Source organism: Paralichthys olivaceus, chromosome 5 (genome assembly GCF_024713975.1).
Source record: "Paralichthys olivaceus isolate ysfri-2021 chromosome 5, ASM2471397v2, whole genome shotgun sequence".
NCBI lineage: Eukaryota > Metazoa > Chordata > Actinopteri > Pleuronectiformes > Paralichthyidae > Paralichthys > Paralichthys olivaceus.
In genome coordinates, this window is record NC_091097.1 from 6,825,254 (window position 1) to 6,845,575 (window position 20,322).

At 40.6% G+C, this 20,322-nt stretch overlaps 3 protein-coding genes and 1 long non-coding RNA gene across 7 annotated transcripts; 2 read left to right on the plus strand and 2 right to left on the minus strand.

The window, feature by feature from the left end:
- Window positions 1-632: 632 nt before the first annotated feature.
- atxn7l3a (ataxin 7 like 3a) lies at window positions 633-10,089 on the plus strand. 4 transcript variants are annotated; one of them, XM_020094633.2, is made up of 15 exons: window positions 633-867; window positions 2,042-2,081; window positions 2,198-2,297; window positions 2,812-2,944; window positions 4,179-4,350; window positions 4,436-4,533; window positions 4,646-4,668; window positions 4,761-4,806; window positions 5,234-5,271; window positions 5,358-5,426; window positions 5,509-5,552; window positions 6,095-6,166; window positions 7,628-7,764; window positions 7,853-7,966; window positions 9,824-10,089. In XM_020094633.2, exons 3-15 carry the CDS (start codon window positions 2,247-2,249, stop codon window positions 9,862-9,864), a joined length of 1,038 nt encoding a protein of 345 aa, XP_019950192.1. In that variant the 5' UTR covers window positions 633-867; window positions 2,042-2,081; window positions 2,198-2,246; the 3' UTR covers window positions 9,865-10,089. The 4 variants fall into 4 exon arrangements, with proteins under 4 accessions (XP_019950192.1, XP_019950189.1, XP_019950194.1 ...); XM_020094630.2 differs by lacking the exon at window positions 9,824-10,089 and having other exon boundaries at window positions 7,853-9,791; XM_020094631.2 differs by lacking the exon at window positions 9,824-10,089 and having other exon boundaries at window positions 643-930; window positions 7,853-9,791.
- A 1,364-nt stretch (window positions 10,090-11,453) lies between these two features.
- Window positions 11,454-15,261, minus strand: tmub2 (transmembrane and ubiquitin-like domain containing 2). The gene is made up of 3 exons (XM_020094636.2): window positions 15,124-15,261; window positions 12,681-13,336; window positions 11,454-12,582 (listed from the first exon to the last, which is right to left on the minus strand). Exons 2-3 carry the CDS (start codon window positions 13,319-13,321, stop codon window positions 12,189-12,191), a joined length of 1,035 nt encoding a protein of 344 aa, XP_019950195.1. The 5' UTR covers window positions 13,322-13,336; window positions 15,124-15,261; the 3' UTR covers window positions 11,454-12,188.
- LOC138407806 (uncharacterized) lies at window positions 14,735-20,315 on the plus strand. The gene is made up of 2 exons (XR_011241129.1): window positions 14,735-14,821; window positions 15,698-20,315. It is a non-coding gene; the product is annotated as an uncharacterized lncRNA (long non-coding RNA).
- asb16 (ankyrin repeat and SOCS box containing 16) lies at window positions 15,972-19,494 on the minus strand. The gene is made up of 7 exons (XM_020094431.2): window positions 19,190-19,494; window positions 18,653-18,994; window positions 18,314-18,581; window positions 17,673-18,081; window positions 17,488-17,571; window positions 16,441-16,551; window positions 15,972-16,359 (listed from the first exon to the last, which is right to left on the minus strand). Exons 2-7 carry the CDS (start codon window positions 18,987-18,989, stop codon window positions 16,174-16,176), a joined length of 1,395 nt encoding a protein of 464 aa, XP_019949990.2. The 5' UTR covers window positions 18,990-18,994; window positions 19,190-19,494; the 3' UTR covers window positions 15,972-16,173.
- Window positions 20,316-20,322: the final 7 nt, after the last annotated feature.

Below are 20,322 nucleotides of genomic sequence, written 5' to 3' on the forward strand. Positions count from 1 at the left end.
ATTTTAAGGTTTGGACTGTTGGTTAGATGAAGCTTTAAGAACATATTTGACAAACCATACAAGTAATTAACCAAGGAAACAATCAATTTGAGATTTGAGGGTTTCAGTCACAAGCACTATTTTCTGCAGTGAGTATTTTCACTTGCATGTTATTACTATAGTAATATATTGAATGCAGGTATATATTAGTACTTTTACTAACATGCTTTTACCTAGGTTATATTTGGTATTCAGGTATTTTACTAGTGCTCTCAGTTATAGGCTATTACTGAAGTTTGAATTTGTTTATTAATAAAATTTTAATGCAGCTATTTTATTAGTACTTTTACTCACAAGCTTCAACATAAGTAATTTTTTGTATGCAGCTATTTATATTTTAAATTAAATCCCTTCACTAAAGTATTATTTTTAAATGCAGGGATTTTATTGGTACTTTCACTTACATGCTTTTACTAAAGTAATCTTTTGAATTCAGGTATTTATTAGTACTTTTACTTGCATGCTTTACACAAGTAATATTTTTCTGCAGTATCATTTTCAATGCAGGATTCAGGGTCAGGGCTTTTATGTTGGTACATTTACGTACTTCCCCTCACTGACAGACCTTCCGCTCGAATGCGAGGCTTTTATTTCTAAAACAAACCGGAAGCTGGTGGTTGTGCGTTGGTGTTTGTTTCCGCTCCGGTGGCCTCCTCCTCTTCCTCCTCCTCCTCTTCCTCCTCCTCCTCTTCTTCGCCAGGCGGCTTTTTACCGTCATTTTAACCGTCACCTGCGACAACAGCCTTTGTATCTGACTGACATTTTAATTTGACGGGGCACATGAAGATGGCTGCAGCTGAACAGCAGCGTCGTGTCGGCGTGTTTTGTGTGAGTGCCTCGGTCTTGTTGTCTGCCTCACTGAAACTGCCTGCTTCAGGCTGAGTTTCCAGGGTAAGAGGAAACTGGGGTTCGGAGTGAAAGGGAAAATACAACATCTCTACTCTTACTACATTTCACCTGTGTTTTTTCTCCACACGATCGTTTCCTTCACATCAAAGTAGTGGACTAGCTTGGCTAGCTAGCAAATGCTCTAACCATAAAGTAAGCAGAGTGCTAACAAACTGACACCAACGTTATCTGCATTACATGCTCTTCTATTAAGGTTAGCTCGTGCTACAGTTCACACACTGTATTTGTCATTTGTAAATCGTGGGCTAGCTTGTTCGCTGTGTTTGTATCGTGTAAATAAGTACGCATGTTATCCCAGATCACACCTGACGCATTGAGCGGTTCTGTCTCCTGCCATGATTGATCCTGATCGCTCTGAAGTTGGTTCGAGGTGGAATCAATGATGTAATTAAATGCAGATTTTAATGGCCTCCGTGTCACGTGACCCACTGACTCCAAATCATACCAGATGTTATTGCTGCACTACACAAACAGGGCACACCCCTTTTTTATTTGATTTTAGAACTTCTGATATTTTATATGAATATTTAAATATGGGGCCCACTGACTCCAAACCAAAGCTGAATTGTATTATTACATATCCACTCGTTTTATATGATATTAGGGATTCTTACATATTACATTTAAGAGATTGTTTGGGTAGCTACCAGGTCATGTGACCAACTGACTTTAAACAAATGCCAAGTTAACTTACTTCCCAAGACAAGAGGACACACAACTCTCTGGTAGAATGAAGTGGTTTTCATATTTTAAATGACTGCTAATATTTTAAAGAATTTTCAATAACTCACCTGTCATGTGAAAAGTAACTAAATTCACTGCAGTTTAATAGATTGATCTGCTACAATATTGACAATCCATCAATCATTTTTGTTAGGAAGATATTCCCAACATGACTTTAGCTCGAATATGTTCTCTCTGTGTACTTGAGTTTTGAACTCGGCTGGAGCTTTGAGAACTTGGGGATTTTGATTTTGTGATATTTGCGTACAATTTATTGATTACAATCAATTGACAAATCAAGAAAATAAGTAGTAGACTCATAAACCAGCTCAAGGCCCAATATCTGACAATTATTTTCTCTGTTCAACAGAATGAAGGCAGATCCACAAACATTGATAGCCATTTTTAAAGTAAGTATTCTCCAATCAAGTTTTCATCAACTGGGTCCTTGACAATAGATTTTGGTATATGTATCTTTGACCATATCATGACTTGTAAGTTTGTTTTCTATGTTCTAAATCCACAGGTCAGCATCTTATTACCTTGCTATCAAGATTTCCAACACAGATTTTCAAATGAAAATGGAGGATATGCCCCTGTCAGGCCCAGACAACACCAAGCTGGAGGTGAGGCACTGATGATAGTGTGTGTCTGTCGCTGGCAGCTTTCTTAATTGCGTCTTTTAAACAACTTCACACAGATTACCTGTTACAGAAACAAACAGGATATATTGAGTTAGGGAGTCAGACAGTCTACTGTGTAAGTATGTAGGGTCTGGGTTAAGAAATCTGTGCATAAAGTTTAGAACATGTCCTGTCAGATTCATGTGTTTGCAAGATTTCAATTGCAAGTAAAAAAGCACAATAAATACATTAATCATTAATGAAAGCTAGTTCTGGCATGTGTCCTCATAGTGTATATCTTCTTTTTTCCTCATGTCAAGTAACATGCAATACAGCAATATTTGAAGGTTTCTTTAGAACCACTCCAAAACCTTCACAGTCCCCTTCAGACAACCATGTTTACAATTAGATGTGATTTTGTCATTCTTTCTTTAAAACATCACGCTTTTTACGTTTTTTTAATCCATCATGATGTTTGTATTGATGTCAAATGTCTAACGATATATTCATGTTGTAGGCCTTGGTCCATGACATCTACTCTGAGCTGGTGGAAGATGCTTGTTTGGGCCTGTGTTTTGAAGTACATCGTGCTGTGAAACAGGGCTACTTCTTCATGGATGAAACAGACCAAGAGAGCATGAAGGAGTTTGGTTAGTGCCACGTATTCAAACGTTGTATGTATTTAAGAATTTTAAAACTTAATGTATTAGCCCATGACATTTTTTTGTGTATAAGATACTGTGGAGTAAAGGCATCCTTAAAATGAAGTCGTACTCCCTCCCTCCCAATGATCATAAGAGTAGATGGTGCCAACTGCGAATGGCAGTGAGCATAATATGACACCTGAGTAGACACATTCATTTTTGCTTTTTCGTACTGAAACGTCTGTCACAGACAATCACTGTCACAACAGTTAAAAAAGAAACGGCTCATTCTTATGAGTCTATGGGCTTCACACAGCACCGCTCAGATATGCACAGTGTACTACCCACGCCAACTAGCTGTTAATTGTTAATAATAAAAGTGTGCCCCTGAAGCTTTTTTCTTCAGGCTGTCGCTCATTCTGGCAACCTCGAAACAAGTTAACAAGAAAGATATTATCAGAGCAAAGCTTCTCACACAGAGGCACAGATTCTGAAAGGAGCACCAACAGGATCAGTTTTACCAGTCTGTATGTCAGCTGAGGAGTTTTTAACCCTCCTTTACACATCCAGGTCATGGAATATCCAAGTGCTAAAAAAACAGGTCAACTCAACCAAGTCCATTTGACCTGTTCCCTCCTTAACACAGGCTAACTTTATTCAGCTGTACTTCCTTATGTGTTTTTAGTGGCTTCCCAGCAAAGACTGTAAAGGCAACACTACGCTGCAAACTTCAGACTGTATATAAAGACGGCTTTCCAGAAATGAAGCTCAAATATCCCTGATACAAAAACTGCCATCTTGTGCATTTGGAGCCAGTCTGCACAGTAGTGATCGGGGATGGATCCACTGTGTCAAGGTCCCTTTGATGATTACGCTCGACCAATCATGAGTCAGTCTCAGCTGTCAATCATGATGTTTCACCCCATTTCTATAGCACCAAATAACTAGATAAAAGCAAACTTACTGGAAAAATCAGTGTGATAAGAACTAACTAAACTGACAGAAATAATATTTGAGAAAAATGTATTTGAGGGAGCATTTATGTCGTACATCTTTATATTCAGTTTATGCTGTGAACACAAAGCATTTGTTGAGGTCAGAGATTCAGGAGCTGGTGCGACATCTAGTGAATGTTGTGTGTATATAAACTTGATATAACCTTTAAGTCATTTTTTTTCTCTTAGGCTGCTCGCTTGTCTTTGCCGTGTTTGTTTACAGTCTGCTGTTTCTTCTCTTGTAGAAATTGTGGACCAACCAGGAGTGGACATATTTGGGCAGGTTTACAACCAGTGGAAGAACAAAGAGTGTGAGTGTCCAAACTGCAAAAGACTGATAGCAGCTTCTCGCTTCGCTCCACACTTGGAGAAATGTCTCGGCATGGGACGCAACAGCAGTCGAATCGCCAGCCGCAGGTCGGTCAGTAAAGGGCTTATAGTTTAGCATTGATTCCAAATATGTGTGAAGATCTAATGAAGTTATTCTTTTGCTCTTCATCAGGCTAGCCACTAATAATAATATGAACAAATCAGAGAGTGACCAGGAAGACAATGATGACCTTAATGATAATGACTGGTCGTATGGGGCAGAAAAAAAAGGTAAGCAGCTTGAAATAACTGAAGTTAAATGTAATCTGAAGAAAGATAATTAATAAGGAAAACTCCAGATTTCTTTCTCATAATAACAAAACTTCCTATTTAATTTTTACAGCCAAGAAGAGAAAGTCAGATAAGGTATTTTTGCATTCCTTTTGCCCTTTTTAAATATATACATGTTTTAATGTGTAGAAAGAGGTAATTCAATCTTAATGTTTTTCTATGTGCAGAATCAAAATTCTCCCAGAAGATCCAAATCTCTAAAACACAAAAATGGTGAGTGTATCACATTTTTATTTTCTGGTCCTGTAAAGAGGTTTGGTTCCTGCTGTCACCTGAACATGCAGAGCAGAATTAATTAATGCAATCTAACTCTAACCAAAATCATTTCTCTTTATATATGTCAGTCTAAATACAACACTTTAAAAATGTTTAGCAGAGTAATATTCCATAACATGCAACACCAGATACATTGACCTACAGTTCAACATTTTAACACCTTAAATTGTGCATGTGGAGCACCAGGTGATCTAGCAGCTTGGTTCCTCCTGCAGTGGCAGTGGGTTCAGTTCTGACCGGGCCCTTTGCTGTGTGCCTTCCCAACTCTCTCTTCCCATTTACTGTCCTATAAATAAAGATGAAACTACCAAAAATAGTTTTAAAGTGTGCACGTACAGAGGGTTAACACATGTCATTTTTCCAGGTGACCTCGGGAGCAGCCTCACCTCAGAGCCCTACAAGGTAAAAAGTGTTACCTTCAAATGCACAACTTCTTCCATTGTAAACACAATGCACAGTTTGAATAATACTCATATCTGTTTTTTTAGTATAACTACAACACTGGCATCAGTTATGAAACATTAGGACCTGATGAAGTCAGATCCCTCTTAAAAACAGTAAGCTACTTTTATGAATCCATAAAAATGTTTTCAATTTTTTTGCAAACGTTGATCAGTAAATAAGCGTTTGTCTCCACAGCAATGTGGGGTGATCTCCGAGCACACCAAGAAGATGTGTACCAGGTAATATATAATCTGCTGGCACATTAATAAAGTAATGAACCCTCTCCAATCCGGGAAAAAAAACATATACAGCTTTTTATGTAGCTAATATCTGCAATAGTCCAGCACAGACTTCGGGTACTTCAGCATCTTTTCATGTTATTTAATCCAAAACAATCCTGGTACTAAACCACACTGAAATACCGTCTGAAACTGAAGGTCATGGTTGCATGTGAAAGACGTGTATTAATGAAAACAGTCAGGTAGTTTGGACTCAAGGACTGTATATAAAAGTGGACAACATGATGGGTCCCCTAAAGTCTTGGAAAAAGCATCAATTCCACAGAATTTGTTATAAAGACCACGTAGGACCCTGTCAGTGACCAACCTCTAACATTTCACTACCCATAACACCTCGTCATCGCTCTTCCCTATGTCCCCAATCTGCCTACTTCCTTCCCTCCGTGCTGCTGTAGCAAAAGGCGGGCCGACTCGTGAAGCTGTGTGGCGGGCATTGAAGGCCATCAGTCAGGGATGTATAATGCCACCTTGTGTCCTACTAGGTCTCCGCGATGTCCCCAGCACACGGACGAACAGAGGAGGGCCGTCAGGGTGTTCCTCCTTGGGCCGTCCGCGTGAGTGTGCCCCGTCCCCCTCCTCCTTACCCCTCCATCCCCCCGAGTGTTTCTTTACAAAAGTGATTGAATGTGATGTTTTAACCCTCGTGGTGCATGTGCTTGCCTGGTGGTCGGAGTTTTGAAAATAACAAGTGTACGCTGCAGCTAAACTGGCACTGAGTATTCTGTGACCATGTATCCTGAATGAAAGACCATACATTACCACTGGGATCTGCACAATTCAGCCACAAACAGCTGGACTACCTGTGCAGAGAAGAATCATTGAGCTGTGCATTTAGCAGTCAACAGGCTCAGAATCAGATTCTGGTAAATTAGATAACCAGGAACTAATTGAATAAAAAATCTAAATGATGACAAATCCAAATCTTCCTAAAGCTCCTCTGCCATAAATGTTGTTCTTCGATTGTTCCAAAATAACATCCTAACACAAAAAGAAATCAGTCCACGCCATACACCTCCATCTGTACATGATAAGATTGGAGTCACAGTAGAGAGAAAAACTGGATGTTGTCATAATCTGTGTGCTGATCTTATTCCCTCTTAACTGGTTTGTCTACAATATGAAAAATACTGTATCTTAAAGTTTTCAGGCGTCTTAAACTGAAACAACAGTTAAAAATAAAGCAGCAAATTCTTACATTTGCAAGTTGGAACTTTAGTTGCATGTTGCAGCTGAGTGCTCCTCATCTCACCCTCCCCTTCCAAACATGAAAAAGAACCTGTGGTGAACTTTAAACTCAAAAGGGTTTTAGTTTGTCCAGTTTGAACGACAGAGAGGACCCCCCCCCTCCATGTAAAAACATCACTAGGAATATTTTACATTCAGTTTCTGCCAAAAGCTCCTTTCACCTAAATCTTACACACTTGACCTTTAACCTATAGAGCTCTATAGTACTTGATTATTCTGAAGTTTGATACACACTGGTCATGTTTTGCTGTAGAAACAAATTTTACTGGACCTTTACTGCTTCTTTACTTTATTTAGGGAAGCCCTGGTTTTTCAAATGTACAGTATATGCATTTACTGTTGGACTTAGATATCGTCTGCACCAGCGTAACAGACTGTTCAAGCCAGATTGATACATCGATCAACATGAGCCTATTACAAATATATTGGTATCGACATTTGTTTGCTTATATTACTTTAATTTTGTATTTATATAATAACAATTTAGAAAAGATGTTAATTAACATTTATGTTTACATCTTACATTACATGATGTTTCTTTACTTAATTCAAGTTCTATACATGTGGCTGTATTTGTGTTTTATTAATGACTGTTAAATATCAAGCCTCAATTAGATTTCTTTGTCATAAGGGTTTGCTGTCATGAACTTTTTCAAATACACATGTATCGGCTGATATGTCGGTATCTGACATTTTTGACTCCCTAACACCGGCACCAAAAATCCATATCAGTCGGACTCTGGTGACATTGTTTGTGTTTCTTGTCGCAGGTCGTTGCTGCCCGATGCAGACGCAGTGGTGGAGAGCGACAACTTTGACCTTCAAGACGGACAGACCCTGATGAACCGCCTGCAGTGGGAAGACTCTCCTGATATCTCACCCACCGACTCTGCCTCATCGAAAGCCAGTAAGGAAATAATGCGCAGTCCACTTGACATCATTTACTGACAAAAATTTAGAGACACGAGATTGATCATTTTCTGTCCCTCTTACAGGCACCAACCATTCAGACTCGAGGAAGCCAAAGAAGAAGAGGACGTCTCTTGGTTTGAACAGTGGAGGAGGAAGTCTGACTGGAGGCTGCAGCAGCAGCAGCAGCAGCTCTCAGAGTAATATCAACTTGTCCACCAAAAAAAAGAGGCCCAAACTATCAGCACCTTCTATTTCAAGTATTTATGACGACTGAAACTAGCAACAGCCTGTTTGTCAGGCCAGTCCCTGCCTTGACTCCTACATTAAACCGTCTGAACAAGATGGGATTAAACATGACTTAGTAGTTGCCTTAACACGTAAGGCTTCTCTATTTAACTGAAGATTCATTCTGTTTTTAGAACACAGTGTTGCTAAAGTTGGGTCAGTCACTTGGTGTCACACTCCAGTCAGAGTATCTGTTGGCGATAAACAGGGAAATTCAACAATGTCGACATTTGCTTTTTTCAGGATTTTTGAACAGTTCTGTCAACACAGACAGCTGCTGTCGCCCGAAGGTGGAAGTCAGGGCTACTTGACATTCGGCACATGCACCAACACCTGGGATTGAATGATTCTTAAAGAAAATTATCAATAAGCTCAGACGTTATTGGTTCTATGGTACTGAGAAATTAAGTAAACAGATTTCCTAATTCTTATTGCAACATAAAAGTTATCCTGCACTTTTATCTCAATAACTCAACTTCTGATTGCAACATTGATCTATGTGAGTGGAGGGGGGTGCTTTTCAATCACCTGCCGACACAGAAACGCGTCATCTACACAAAGGTACAAATTATAATGGTGGATGGAAATAAATATTCAAATGTTTGGCTACACTTCATTTAAATTGATTCTGACGATAACACCAAAAGTGTTTTAGACAGCTTAGCTCAAAATTCATCTGCAGTTTCAGATCAGTGCGACTGCAGTTAAAGAGATCAGAGGGGATTGGGAAGTATTGTTTTTTTATTAATATTAATTAGTTATTTATTATGAAGTTTGTATAATTAAACACAAACAAATGTTTTAACCAACAGGGGAACAGGACGGGTGGGGGCTGTGTGAAAAATAAATACCTAAGTAACTTCTCTATTACTAAAAACACATTCAAAACAACACCCCTGTTCCAAGTGTGTACACCGAATAATAGAATCAAAATAAGCTGCAAACATCCACACATGATGTTTTACAACTCAGAGTTAAATATGTGAGGGAGGGGCCACCCGCTACTAAACAAAATTTTGCTCCAAATTTAAGTGTAAGTTAGTAATTACTCCTGTGGGTGTCCTGCTGTGACAAGTCTGAAAAGAGATCGCAGACTTAAGAGGCCCACCTACTTATTTACAGTTTGACGTATAATTATTTAAAAAAATATATTTTCCTCAATAACGTACAAAAATTGAAGTCTTAATTGTGGCTTTCGAAACCTTCAGATTCTCTCACTGTTGACGACCTACTGACGTGTCCTTTCTTTTGGAACTCTGTGTTCATCTTAACTCAGTCGTGAGGAGACGTGGTATTTAACTGCTTTAATTCAACACTTGACATACTGGAGTACTCATTGGTGGCTGTTTAATCCTAACATTGTATTGCACTGTGTGTGTGTGTGTGTGTGTGTGTGTGTGTGTGTGTGTGTGTGTGTGTGTGTGTGTGTGTGTGTGTGTGTGTGTGTGTGTGTGTGTGTGTGTGTGTATAATCATTTATATTTTCACAAAACTATGCATCCTAGAATGTGACATTTTTGTGAGAGTACGTGCCATTTAAAAAAAACACAACAAAAAAAACTTTTCTGTTTACATCAATACTATATTGAAGTTTTTATTTGTCACTGCCTATTAAGTGATGTGTACATTATTTGTGTGTAAATGCAGATTGTGATATTTGACGAGCCTGTAGGCTTTTAGGGCACATGTACAGTACATGTATGTATAATATGAGTTGTATTTTAAATCATAATTCTTTCCTTCTTGTTTTATTTTTCCTCGGTTTGTCAGTAGATCAGTGCTGCTGCTCTGCTTGTCATTCACGATTCTGACTGACAAGTTTCCATCTTGTAAGTCTCGGACCAACGTCTGATTTGAAAGGTGTAAGATGTGTTACATGCTTTAGAGGTCAGATGCACTTTAAAAAATCTTGTACGAGCAACTTTTTACATTTGATGGCGTAATGAAGTTGTTTTTGTTATAAATTGGATCAACAAAACTTAAAGTCCTGACTTTGTAGTTACTGTAGTAGAATCAGAAATAAAAGTAAAACTTGGGGACTGTACAAAAATTATTTTGGCAAGAGGGGTTGGACGGGTACGACTCGTTAGTCAGTGTTGAGGAACAGAATAGATGCATGTCCAAGTTAATACAGTAACAAGCAGAGTGGCACTCAGTACAGCAAATACCTCCTCCAACAACCCTACACATGAGGGAACTGGTCGGATGATCTAAATTATTTATAACATAGTAAAAAGAAAGTGGGGAAAAAATTACAGTATCTGCCGCTTAATCAGCATCCACATCAAACTTTATCGGGCTCTTCCCAGACCCCATCCCTCCACTTAGTTATCAGTCCTGTAATTTTGTATATAATTTTGGAATATACCTGTTAACAAACAAACCAACTAGAGTATAACTCAATTCCCCTTCATTTCAATCAAGCTGCACCAATTTTATGTTTTTCATCAAGATCTTTGCATTGTTCCTTGAGAAATTCACAAAAATGACTTTAACCCTGGTTTTGCAATATTAAAGAAAGAGAAATGAAAATCTTAGATCAAATAACTTAAATAAAATCCTCCTTGGCTCATACAATGTTAAAGAAAAGAGAAAAATGATGGATCCACCACCTGATCTGGATTTTAAATTTAATAAGTTCTTCACTGACCAATACCTTATCCTTCCACCAAGTTTCGTGGAAATCAATCCAGTACTTTTTGAGTAATCCTGCTAATTGACGCACTGGCGGAGGTTCTAAAAGGAATATTTGTTTTGGTTGTTACAGCCCTCCCTGTTCACATCACTTGTTCAAAGGCTGCAGTTACTATTCATCCAGCTGCTTTAGATATTTAGTTTTATGACATTCGAAGAAGGGTTTTGCTTTGTTAGTTAATAATCCAGTGTAAAACAAGACCTCCTGTAGCTCATGTTTTTTCTTAAGATTGGACACCTCCCTCACTCCAAATCCTTTTTGTACAGTCTCTTAGATCGTTTTCAATTTTCAAATGTGAAAATACACTTTAACTTATTTTCTGTACGACCTGTTCCTCCATTTGTCAAGATCTGCACGTGTGTTGATTACTTGCTTTTGAATCTTTTCCAGTGGAGTCTTGTGACGTGCACTAAAAATAAACAGTGGGCATGATCTTTTTTTTTTTTCTTCTTCTTTGTGACTGAAGCTGCAGCAGCTGATGTTCTCTTGTGACTCTTCATTGCAAATGAAAGAGAATGCAATGTTGTAGGTTTTCGATATATTTTTCTGTACCATGCACAAATAAGTCGACTGTTGTATCTGAACATAATGTGATGATTCGTAGGTTATTTCTCTCTGCTGCCGTGCGTACTGATGTTTGTATAAATAAATGCAGATGCACAGACTCAGTTCATCAGATCAATAAATGGATACTGGAAAACAGGATGGTTTGAAAAGCTTTAATCTGAGACATCACTGAAGCCAGAGCAGTCCAGCATAATCAGGAGGGTTGAACATCCCACTCCAAATCTTTTAAGTGCCAGATGCAGGTTCATCTGATTCATTTCATCTTTTTTATTTTATTTACAGAAAATACATAATATATTTACAATATCTTCTCCAAAAGTGTCTATTTTAAAGTCTAGAGATTATTTAAATTAGCGTCTTTCTACATTATTGAGCAACAAAAAAATATCCGAAGTCATCAGCACAGCGTCGAGGCAGAGCTGTGCAGAGCTTTAAATCATTCACATAAACTCTAAATCATGGTAAAGAGTCAAACTGGCACACACAGCACAAACAGTGAGTGGTTCCAAAAGACTTAGGATTTTCTTTTTCATCTTAAAACACAGAAACCGGACTAACGACAGTAAAAGAGCAGACGAGATAAAGCCAGGGGATTAAAACGTAGTGTTAACCACTACGTCGTGTCTGAAGAGAAGCTAAATTATGGTTCAGTTTACACAGAACTTCGCTCACTGCAGATTATTATTTACCCACATGTATTGTACAATCACTCATCTTTAGGCTAACCCAACCACCCACACATACACTCACTCCTCAGCTGTGGTTTCTGCACCAAGGCCTTTTTTATAATTAGCCCATCTCTCCAGCTACTCACCCACTTGCTGTGGGTATTTTTATTTTTACATCGAAACATTCAGTTTCCTCTCTGCTGTTTTAGCGGCTGTGCATCCCAAATATCAGAAAGCTGAAGAACACAGTGACCCCCACGAGGGAGATGGTCGCAGGGGCTGTGAAGAACTGCCTGTAGTTGATGCGGAAGTACCACACCACGGCCAGTATCACTACGAACACGGGAACCACCAGGCTGCTGGTGCTGATGGCCACGCCCGCGGCCCTGAATCCCCCAGAGACTTCGGACGAGACTCCGGCTCCCGCCCCGGACTCGGCCCCCTCCTCTGGATCAGCCTCGTGCAGAGCCTGGGAGATGTGGCAGTGGATCACGCTGTTGTGAGTAATGTTTAGGGATAACAAAGTCTTCTTGGGGTCCTGCAGCAGCTGGCCTTGGTAGATCAGTTTTGTTAGATGCTCCCGACCTGAGAAGTATTTACTGGGGAAGAGAAGAGGTGAGAAAGAGGAGCTGTTGAATGACATGTTGAAGATTTATGTTAGAACTTTATCTGTGGATGTTTAAGTTTTTTTTATTACCTTTTCAGTACTCCCACTGTATCCTGTGGTTCCAGAACAGCCACCTCCTCCGTGTCATTTAAATACTTCAGTCGAACAGAAATGGAAGTGGTAGTAGTAGTAATAGTAGGAGGAGGAGGAGGAGGAAGAGGAGTGGCGGTGGGGGCAGGGGAGATGGTTCTAGTCAAAACTGAGATAGACTTCATAACCCTTTTATTTTCCTCTTCCAGCTCCTCATCATCCTCCTCTTCCTCATAAACATCATCCTCCTCCTCATCAGAAGTGTGTCCTCCAGCCTGCGGTGGTTTGCTCTGAATGTCCAGCAGCAGATCCGTCCTGACCCCCTCCGCACCCTCCCCCTCTCCTCTCTCAGCCCCCGACTCGCCGTCATCTGACTTGTTCTCCTGCGAGGGCGGAGGAGCCTGCTGTTCGGGGGCGTCGGCGCCAGGAGACCCCCCGCTGTAGCTGTCGTGGGCTCCCAGTCCGATCAGCGAGGCGTGGGCGCCCACGGTGAGGATGGTGCCCAGGATGTGGTCGCCCCGATCGGCCACGTGGGTGGAGAGCCAAGCCAAGACGAGCGCCAGGACCAGGAGCAACAGGCCGCCTGCTGCTGTTACCTCCCCCTCCATCCCGTCCAGCATGGTCAGTGCACACACTGCCATCTCTGTCCTCCGAACCTGGTCAACACAAAAACATAAGAGACACATGGGCTTCACTTTCTGCACGACAACAGAGCAACATTATGTTAGCATGTTAGCAAAATTACAAACTGTAAAAAAGGCTGTGTAAGCAGAATCCTAAATGTGTCATCATTTGTGCATATATAATGTATTTATAAAGTGAACAGATCTATTCATTTCAATTTTTAACAACATTTAGATCGAGGATTATGACAATAAACTTAATTTATACATCACTCGTCTGAACAACAACATTTATAAGAGGGAAATAACGACACCAGACGGGTATATGAAACGTAATCATAATCACCAGACAATGGAACATGAGCAGAAAAATGTCACTGCATGTACTGTAACTCAATCTGACAGTATTTCAGTCTAGTTCACAACATGGTGTTTGCTCCTTTATCTCCAGTTATATTAGGGTCACTGTGGAACATGTTTATCAGTGATCAGCAGGACCTGTGTAAATCCAGTGTTACCACATACGAATGTGGCAACACTGGATTTACAGTATGCTTGTTTTTAGATAACATTTTCTGTTTCACTGGATTTACCAGATGCCATTCACATGGGCAGTTTCACGGTTGACTGTTCCAGTTGTGACGTTATGATAGGACTGCAGCTAATGATTTGATAAAGCTAATGATTGATTCATCTGCTGGATGAATTATTTTCACTCGTCAAAAACTGTTCGAAGAACGTAAAATGGCCAATCAGGATTTTAGAGCCACAGGCGACATCTTGAGAAACTGAGAACTGAAGCTGGAACTGAACTTTTTTCATTTCTGCTCGAAAGCTTAAAACCAATTGATCAGCAGAACAATGTCATTCACTTTCTTTTGATCAACAAAGTAATTAAACAAATTTTAGCACTAAGCTACAACTAACCAGAAATACATGTTACAGGACATACTTTCACTCAGTGCCATTGCAGCTATGGTAAATCATATATTTTTTGATTTTCTTTTAACACCCAAATGGATCTTAAATTAGCCAGTAAGCTAACACTGGCACACTTACAGAAACACTGATTAATGTGCACTGTCTTCATAAATAAAAATAGGTAATTCAATGTAAGATTTTATCCATAAGTCCCACCAATGGTTTTTATTATGACAGGAAAAAAAAAGATGATGCAAACTTAAGTTCCTGTTTTTTGTTTTTTTTTTTTGTAAAAGAAAGAAAACAAAGAGAAGTGTTGATGAAGTAAACTGGGACTTTAGTTACACACAATCCTGCTTCTCGTCATGTGTTTACCTCGAAACAATAAAACACTGTAAACGTGTCTGCACACTGTAAACACAGCCAGATGTTTGTATTATTACAACACATCTGGAAACACACAGTGAGCATGTAACGTGCTTTCACTTCGTTTTTCAACATGAACGTTACTTTACGTAAAGATCCGCAGCAGCTAAATGGGCTGGTCAACAGCTGTGGACCTGTAGCTGTGATGCTAAGTCTTAACGTCCGGCTAACGTAAGCTCAACTCGCCTGCTTGTTTCTTTAACCCAACATTCACACCTCCCGTGTTAAACACACAGATGTGAAATCCGACACGTCGAGCTGCTAACTTGTCCCATTGTCTCCGACCTGCTGCTTTTCCCACGGAACATTTCAGCTAAGCTAAGTTAGCTTGTGAGCTAGCCCTCCCTGCTAGCTGAAAAACGACCTTCGGCCGTTTTCGGTTAGTTTCGCCGCCGCAGGATTAACAGAATAAACGATCTGAACAGTGTGACGGGAGCTGAGGTCATCGCGGTGCAGAGATGCTGGGATCTTACCTGGCTGCTGTGAAATCAGCGCATGTTTGAGGACGAAGCTAAACACCAGTTAGCAGCTGCTGCTTTAAACACATAATAAACACTGAGGCGGAGTGACGTCAGCCGGCCACAGGGAGCGCTAGTTTTGGTGACGGGTCGTCCCGATCGCTCCTCCTCATAACATATAGATGCTCTACAGTTAAATCAAAGAGATTTCTGTGTGACAGTAGAAATATAAACACGTTCGTGTCTGATAATATATGTGATCTTTCCTGCTCTGGTGCATTCTGGATCATTTCTAGAATATATTTGAATTATATATTGTAAACAGCAGTAGCAAAAATATGTGTTACAATGTGAATCTTGGCAAAAAGAAGACTGTATATAAAAAGGTTAAAGGTTCAGTGTATAGAATTTTGTGATATCTAGTGTTGGAATTGCATGTTGCAGCTGAACACCCCTCACCTCACCCTCCCCTTCCAAACATGAGAGAGAACCTGTGGTAGCCTTCAGTCGTCACAAAAACTATTATATCACTCGAGAATTATTATCAAAATGTATTTAAATCTCTCTCTCTCTCTCTCTCTCTCTCTAGACCCATCTATCCATCTACCCATCAATCCATTCATCCAAACTTCCATCAATCCACCCATCCATCCATGATCCATCCATCCACCCATCCAACCACCCAAACTTCCATCAATCTAACCATCTACCTCTCTATCCATCGATCTAATATATGATGAGGTCTTGTATAACTTGATTTTATAGAGAAGTTAATGTTAAAACACCTTTTATATCAACCCGTATTAAAGGGTTAGGGTTAATCCTGTATAAATTGAATGGAAATGTCAAATAATGATAATCAGTGAGGTGGTAAAGTTGCTTGTATTTCCTTCCAGACATTACACATAAAAATATTGTACTTTTTCAAATTATACACTGTCCAAACAATAGTAACATTAAAAACACAGCCAAAATGTGTGTTGGTTTAAAAAAGCTAGAATAACAGAGACAGGTTTTTATCCGTACATGTCAGGGCACCACCCTGTTGGATCGTTCAACACAAAGTCAGTAGAGCCTCCCGTCGTTACACAGCAGCACATAATCCCTCACCGAACTGGGGATGTCCAGTTTACTGACTACAGAGTGACACCGGGCTCCGAGGTGCAGGCGTAGAGCACATCGACACAGATGCTGCAGAGAGCGAGGCTGACCGCTCCGCTGACGCACCAGCTCGAAGAAAGGCCGATGCTCCTGAGGGCAGAGAGGAAGAAAAGCAGAGAGATGATCGAGAGCTGCATGATAAAGGGTAAGAGAAGAAGTGCTTCCACTCACCTCATTTATGTCAGAAGACACGGAGTCAATCCACTGACAGGGAGGGACGATCGTATACGAGTTCAGCATCACCTCCAGGACGGCAGGAGAGAGGACGCACTGCTTCAGCATCTGCAGGGAGGACAGAGCAAGTAAGAAAAAGTCTCCCTTCCAGGATATTCAGCTAATTTAAAGGTTCACTGTGTAGAATTTAGTGACCTCTAGTGGTGAAGTTGCATGTTGCAGCTGAATACGCCTCACCTCTCCCTCACCTTCCACACATGACAGAGAACCTATGGTAGCCTTCAGTCATTGTAAAAACTCAACAGGTGTTTAGTTTGTCCATTTTGGACGACTGTAAAAAACATGGTGTTGTCCATAGAGAGGACCCGCTCCCAATGTAAATATAAAGTATTTATATATAAAAGGACCATTCAAGGGTAAAGAAAACAACAATTAATACAATTTAGACGAAAAACGTATCTAACGTATCTAAAAGGACATGTTACAGTATCACGTGTAAAAGACATTTTTGTTGCTTTGATCATTTAAACAATTTCAATAATTGTCCTCGTCACAAGAGCATTTAAAAATTCCGAGCTTTAACTTGAAATAGGGATATTTTCCCCATATTTGAATGGATTCAATAACACTAATGAACAGGATTTGAACATCAACCAGTGTGGATGTTAGACTTGGACACAGTCTCCCCCTGTGCCTTATTTGAAATTTGTAGGATGCTAGAAATCACGTATTATTGTACTATTTAATTTTCTCTTGTATTTTAGTTTGTTTTCTATGACTTTTGACATATATTGGGTGCTTTATTTAAGTATGGTTCAAGAGAGTTTGAATATATTTTGGGCATAAAAATGCGGTCGTTTCATGGAGGTAAAATCTTTTCCAGATAAAGTTCCATGACTCAAATCTGTCGATGTGAAGGAATTCGTCCTTTTTTCTCCACACGTTCTTTCTCCCTCGCACCTTTTCTATCACCTCTGCATTAGTTAACACTTCATTCACATGTACGAGTCATGAAATTCTCTCAGTGTGGGTGTTGAATGGAACCTTTGGTGAAACGGACTTGGCTCCGTGGTTGAGAAGTGATCGTGCTACTTCTTCAGGCCGCTGGTCCAGGTAATCTTCCACCACCTTGAGAAACAAGAACAAGAGTGTTCATTCCACTGCCGGACCTCAATATATATTGAAATACATCTTTCAAAATTTGACTTCTTCCCTCTCTCCTCTGCTACCTGCAACAGACAGTCCATAGGTGTGAATCTTGCACAGTTTTCGACGTCGACCTTTGCTCCGTGCTGCAGGAGGACGTCTACGATCCTGGAGCAGCAGTTGGCGCATGCATTGTGCAGGGGTGTGTGTTGCTTCCTGCCCGCAGTTCTGGGATCGGCCCCTGCGTCCAGCAGCATTTGAATTACTCTGAGGTAGCGGCCGGACTCAGACGGCCTCTCGGCTCCGGAGCAAGCGGCGTTCAGAGGGGTCTCCCCCTCTCTGTTCGTGACCAACACGTCTGCCTTGTAGCTCAGGAAGAGCTCCACGTGCTCCTCCAGGCCTCGCCGAGCCGCCACGTGCAGAGGTGTGAGCCTTGACTCCCTCATCCTCACGTCGACCTCGGCACCTCCATCTAACAGCAACTTGGCACAGCTGAAAGAAAGGGCACAGGTTTCTGATCACACTGTGCATGAGTCAACGTCTACTATACAGAAACATCTTTTCTCACAAATGTTAGTTTAGAAAATGATGTGGATCATGAAGTGTTATTCTCAAAGTATTTTTTAGCAAAAGTGGAATCTTCTTATATTCTTATACTGACATTACTTTGAGCAGATTATGTTTTTAATGTACTGTGAAATGATCAGTTTGCTTTTTCACTCACTGGAAAGACTGTGCAGAGTTGCAGAGGTGAAGAGGAGTGCTGCCGTCTGCAGTCAGCCCTTCAGGGTCTGCTCCATGAGACAGCAGCAGCCTGACGCAGACAGCGTGGCCGCCTATGCAGGCATCATGGAGGGCGGTGCTGCCTCCGGGGTCGGCGTTGACCTCCGCTCCACGAAACAACAGCTCCTCCACACACCCTGCGTGTCCTCTGCTGGCAGCCAGACGTAAGGCTGAGGTCTGTTTCACCCTGGAGCTCAGCGTCCACATGCCTGACGGACAGCACAGCGAGGATGTCACATATTAAAAATGCTAACGGAGGATGATTACAAAGAAGTCTCACCCATCTCTGGGGTCCACACCATCTCCTCCTGCACCGTCTCCATCAGAGCATTGACCATCCCTGGGTCCTTCAGCACTGCATACACTCCCTTCATGTCTCCAAACATGAAGGTGTTGTGGATGGCCATGTCCCTACACCGGACCTGGGGCGGAGGGGCCCGGACCTCCTGGAGCTGCTGCTGCCTGGGAGGAGGCCTTGGAGCTCTGGGCAGCGGGGCCCGGGTCAGGGCCCTCCTCTGGGCCAACGCTCGTCGAGCATCCTCCCACTCCTGAAACTCCTGCTCCAGTCTCAGAGAGCGCAGCGACGTGGACGTAAAGGGAAATGTGTTCCTTGACATGACTCCTTACTGATCAGTGAAGAGAGATGAATATTTTACCAGCATTTTAAAAGACCACAAGTTCGGAAAGAGAATTATCTTGGTGTATATTAGTTTTAAGCTGAAACTTCATACATAAAATCCTCTAGAGCAACACGTGTTGCCTCACACACTCTGAGCAGTGCTGTTTACACAAATGGCAGATTACAGGTGTTCCTCACCCTTAACTGGAACTGCAGTGAGTCACCGGGGTCCAATCAGAGGTCGAGGAAAAACTCTCATTCCTGTTTTCAGCTGCGTTTCTCTTCAAGTTAAAACCACAACGATGGAACCACCACACGAAACGACCTGTTCTCTTCAAGCTCAGTCACAAGACTGTTGCTCAAACCCGACTTTAACACCGGCTATTAATAGATCTGAACGCAAGCTGACACTCGACCCATCTACTTTAACCACTAGATGGCAGCATCGGTCCAGCAAGTTAAAAACACAGGTAAATCAAAGACCAAAGAAAAGTCAAGATAGACAACTTCCTTCACAATTTTTAAACTGTGTAGAAAATTATATTTGGTTTGGTAAATTTAATAAAGACATATTGTATGCAATTCTGATTGGGGGCAGCCATACCTGCCAGAACCTTTTTTAAATGTTGAGATCTGAAGTTTGGACACGCAGTGAGTTTGAGTAAGATAAGTGAGAGAAAGGCAGTTTGATTTGATGGATGGAGGGAATATACTATATATACAGTATATCTAAACAAATGCAGGTAATCTGTGTTTGGAAAATTCATCATGTTAAATGATGTGGTTTTATTTTAAAATTCTATTTTTTCAACCTAGTAGATAAAGTGGTGCCAGTAACAGGCAAAGCAATCCCACCACAAACACACAATTGTAGATGTTTACGGCTCAATTTTTATTAAATTATTTTGTCCATGTAAAATTAATTTATTATGATTGATTAAAATATTTGCATCTCTTGACATTCACGTTCATAATCTTGACTATAGTTTATATTGATGATTGGGCTATATGGTCCAAAATGATATCTAAATAAAAATGTATCACTTAAATGTCACCTTATTAGTTTGGTTTTGTTTTTGCCCTCATGTTGTTTTGCTCTGAGGTCAATCAGTTATATTTTATACCTCCTCACTATGCTTGTAAAATGTAGATTGCTATTGATGACAGTTATATTGTTTTATTGCCCTAGTTTACATAAAACCACAGACAAACTACTAAGCAAACATGAATGTACCTCGTTCAGATTTTATGCTCCATGTATCTAACTTTCCAGGAAGACTGTTCTGTTTGCTTCTGCCTTTTATTAAATGTAATAATCACTGTTCATCGCC

What these genes read in the sequence shown, in the direction of transcription:
- tmub2 (XM_020094636.2), bottom strand. Translation starts at nt 13,321, where the DNA reads ATGGCAGTGTGTGCACTGACCATGCTGGACGGGATGGAGGGGGAGGTA. An exon ending in ACAGTGGGAGTACTGAAAAG is followed by an intron (nt 12,583 to 12,680) that starts GTAATAAAAAAA and finishes TCTCTTCCCCAG; the next exon opens with TAAATACTTCTCAGGTCGGG.
- asb16 (XM_020094431.2), bottom strand. Translation starts at nt 18,989, where the DNA reads ATGTCAAGGAACACATTTCCCTTTACGTCCACGTCGCTGCGCTCTCTG. An exon ending in GGTGTGGACCCCAGAGATGG is followed by an intron (nt 18,582 to 18,652) that starts GTGAGACTTCTT and finishes GCTGTCCGTCAG; the next exon opens with GCATGTGGACGCTGAGCTCC. An exon ending in CTATGGACTGTCTGTTGCAG is followed by an intron (nt 17,572 to 17,672) that starts GTAGCAGAGGAG and finishes TTGTTTCTCAAG; the next exon opens with GTGGTGGAAGATTACCTGGA.
- atxn7l3a (XM_020094630.2), top strand. Translation starts at nt 2,247, where the DNA reads ATGAAAATGGAGGATATGCCCCTGTCAGGCCCAGACAACACCAAGCTG. An exon ending in CAGACAACACCAAGCTGGAG is followed by an intron (nt 2,298 to 2,811) that starts GTGAGGCACTGA and finishes TTCATGTTGTAG; the next exon opens with GCCTTGGTCCATGACATCTA. An exon ending in TCACCTCAGAGCCCTACAAG is followed by an intron (nt 5,272 to 5,357) that starts GTAAAAAGTGTT and finishes CTGTTTTTTTAG; the next exon opens with TATAACTACAACACTGGCAT.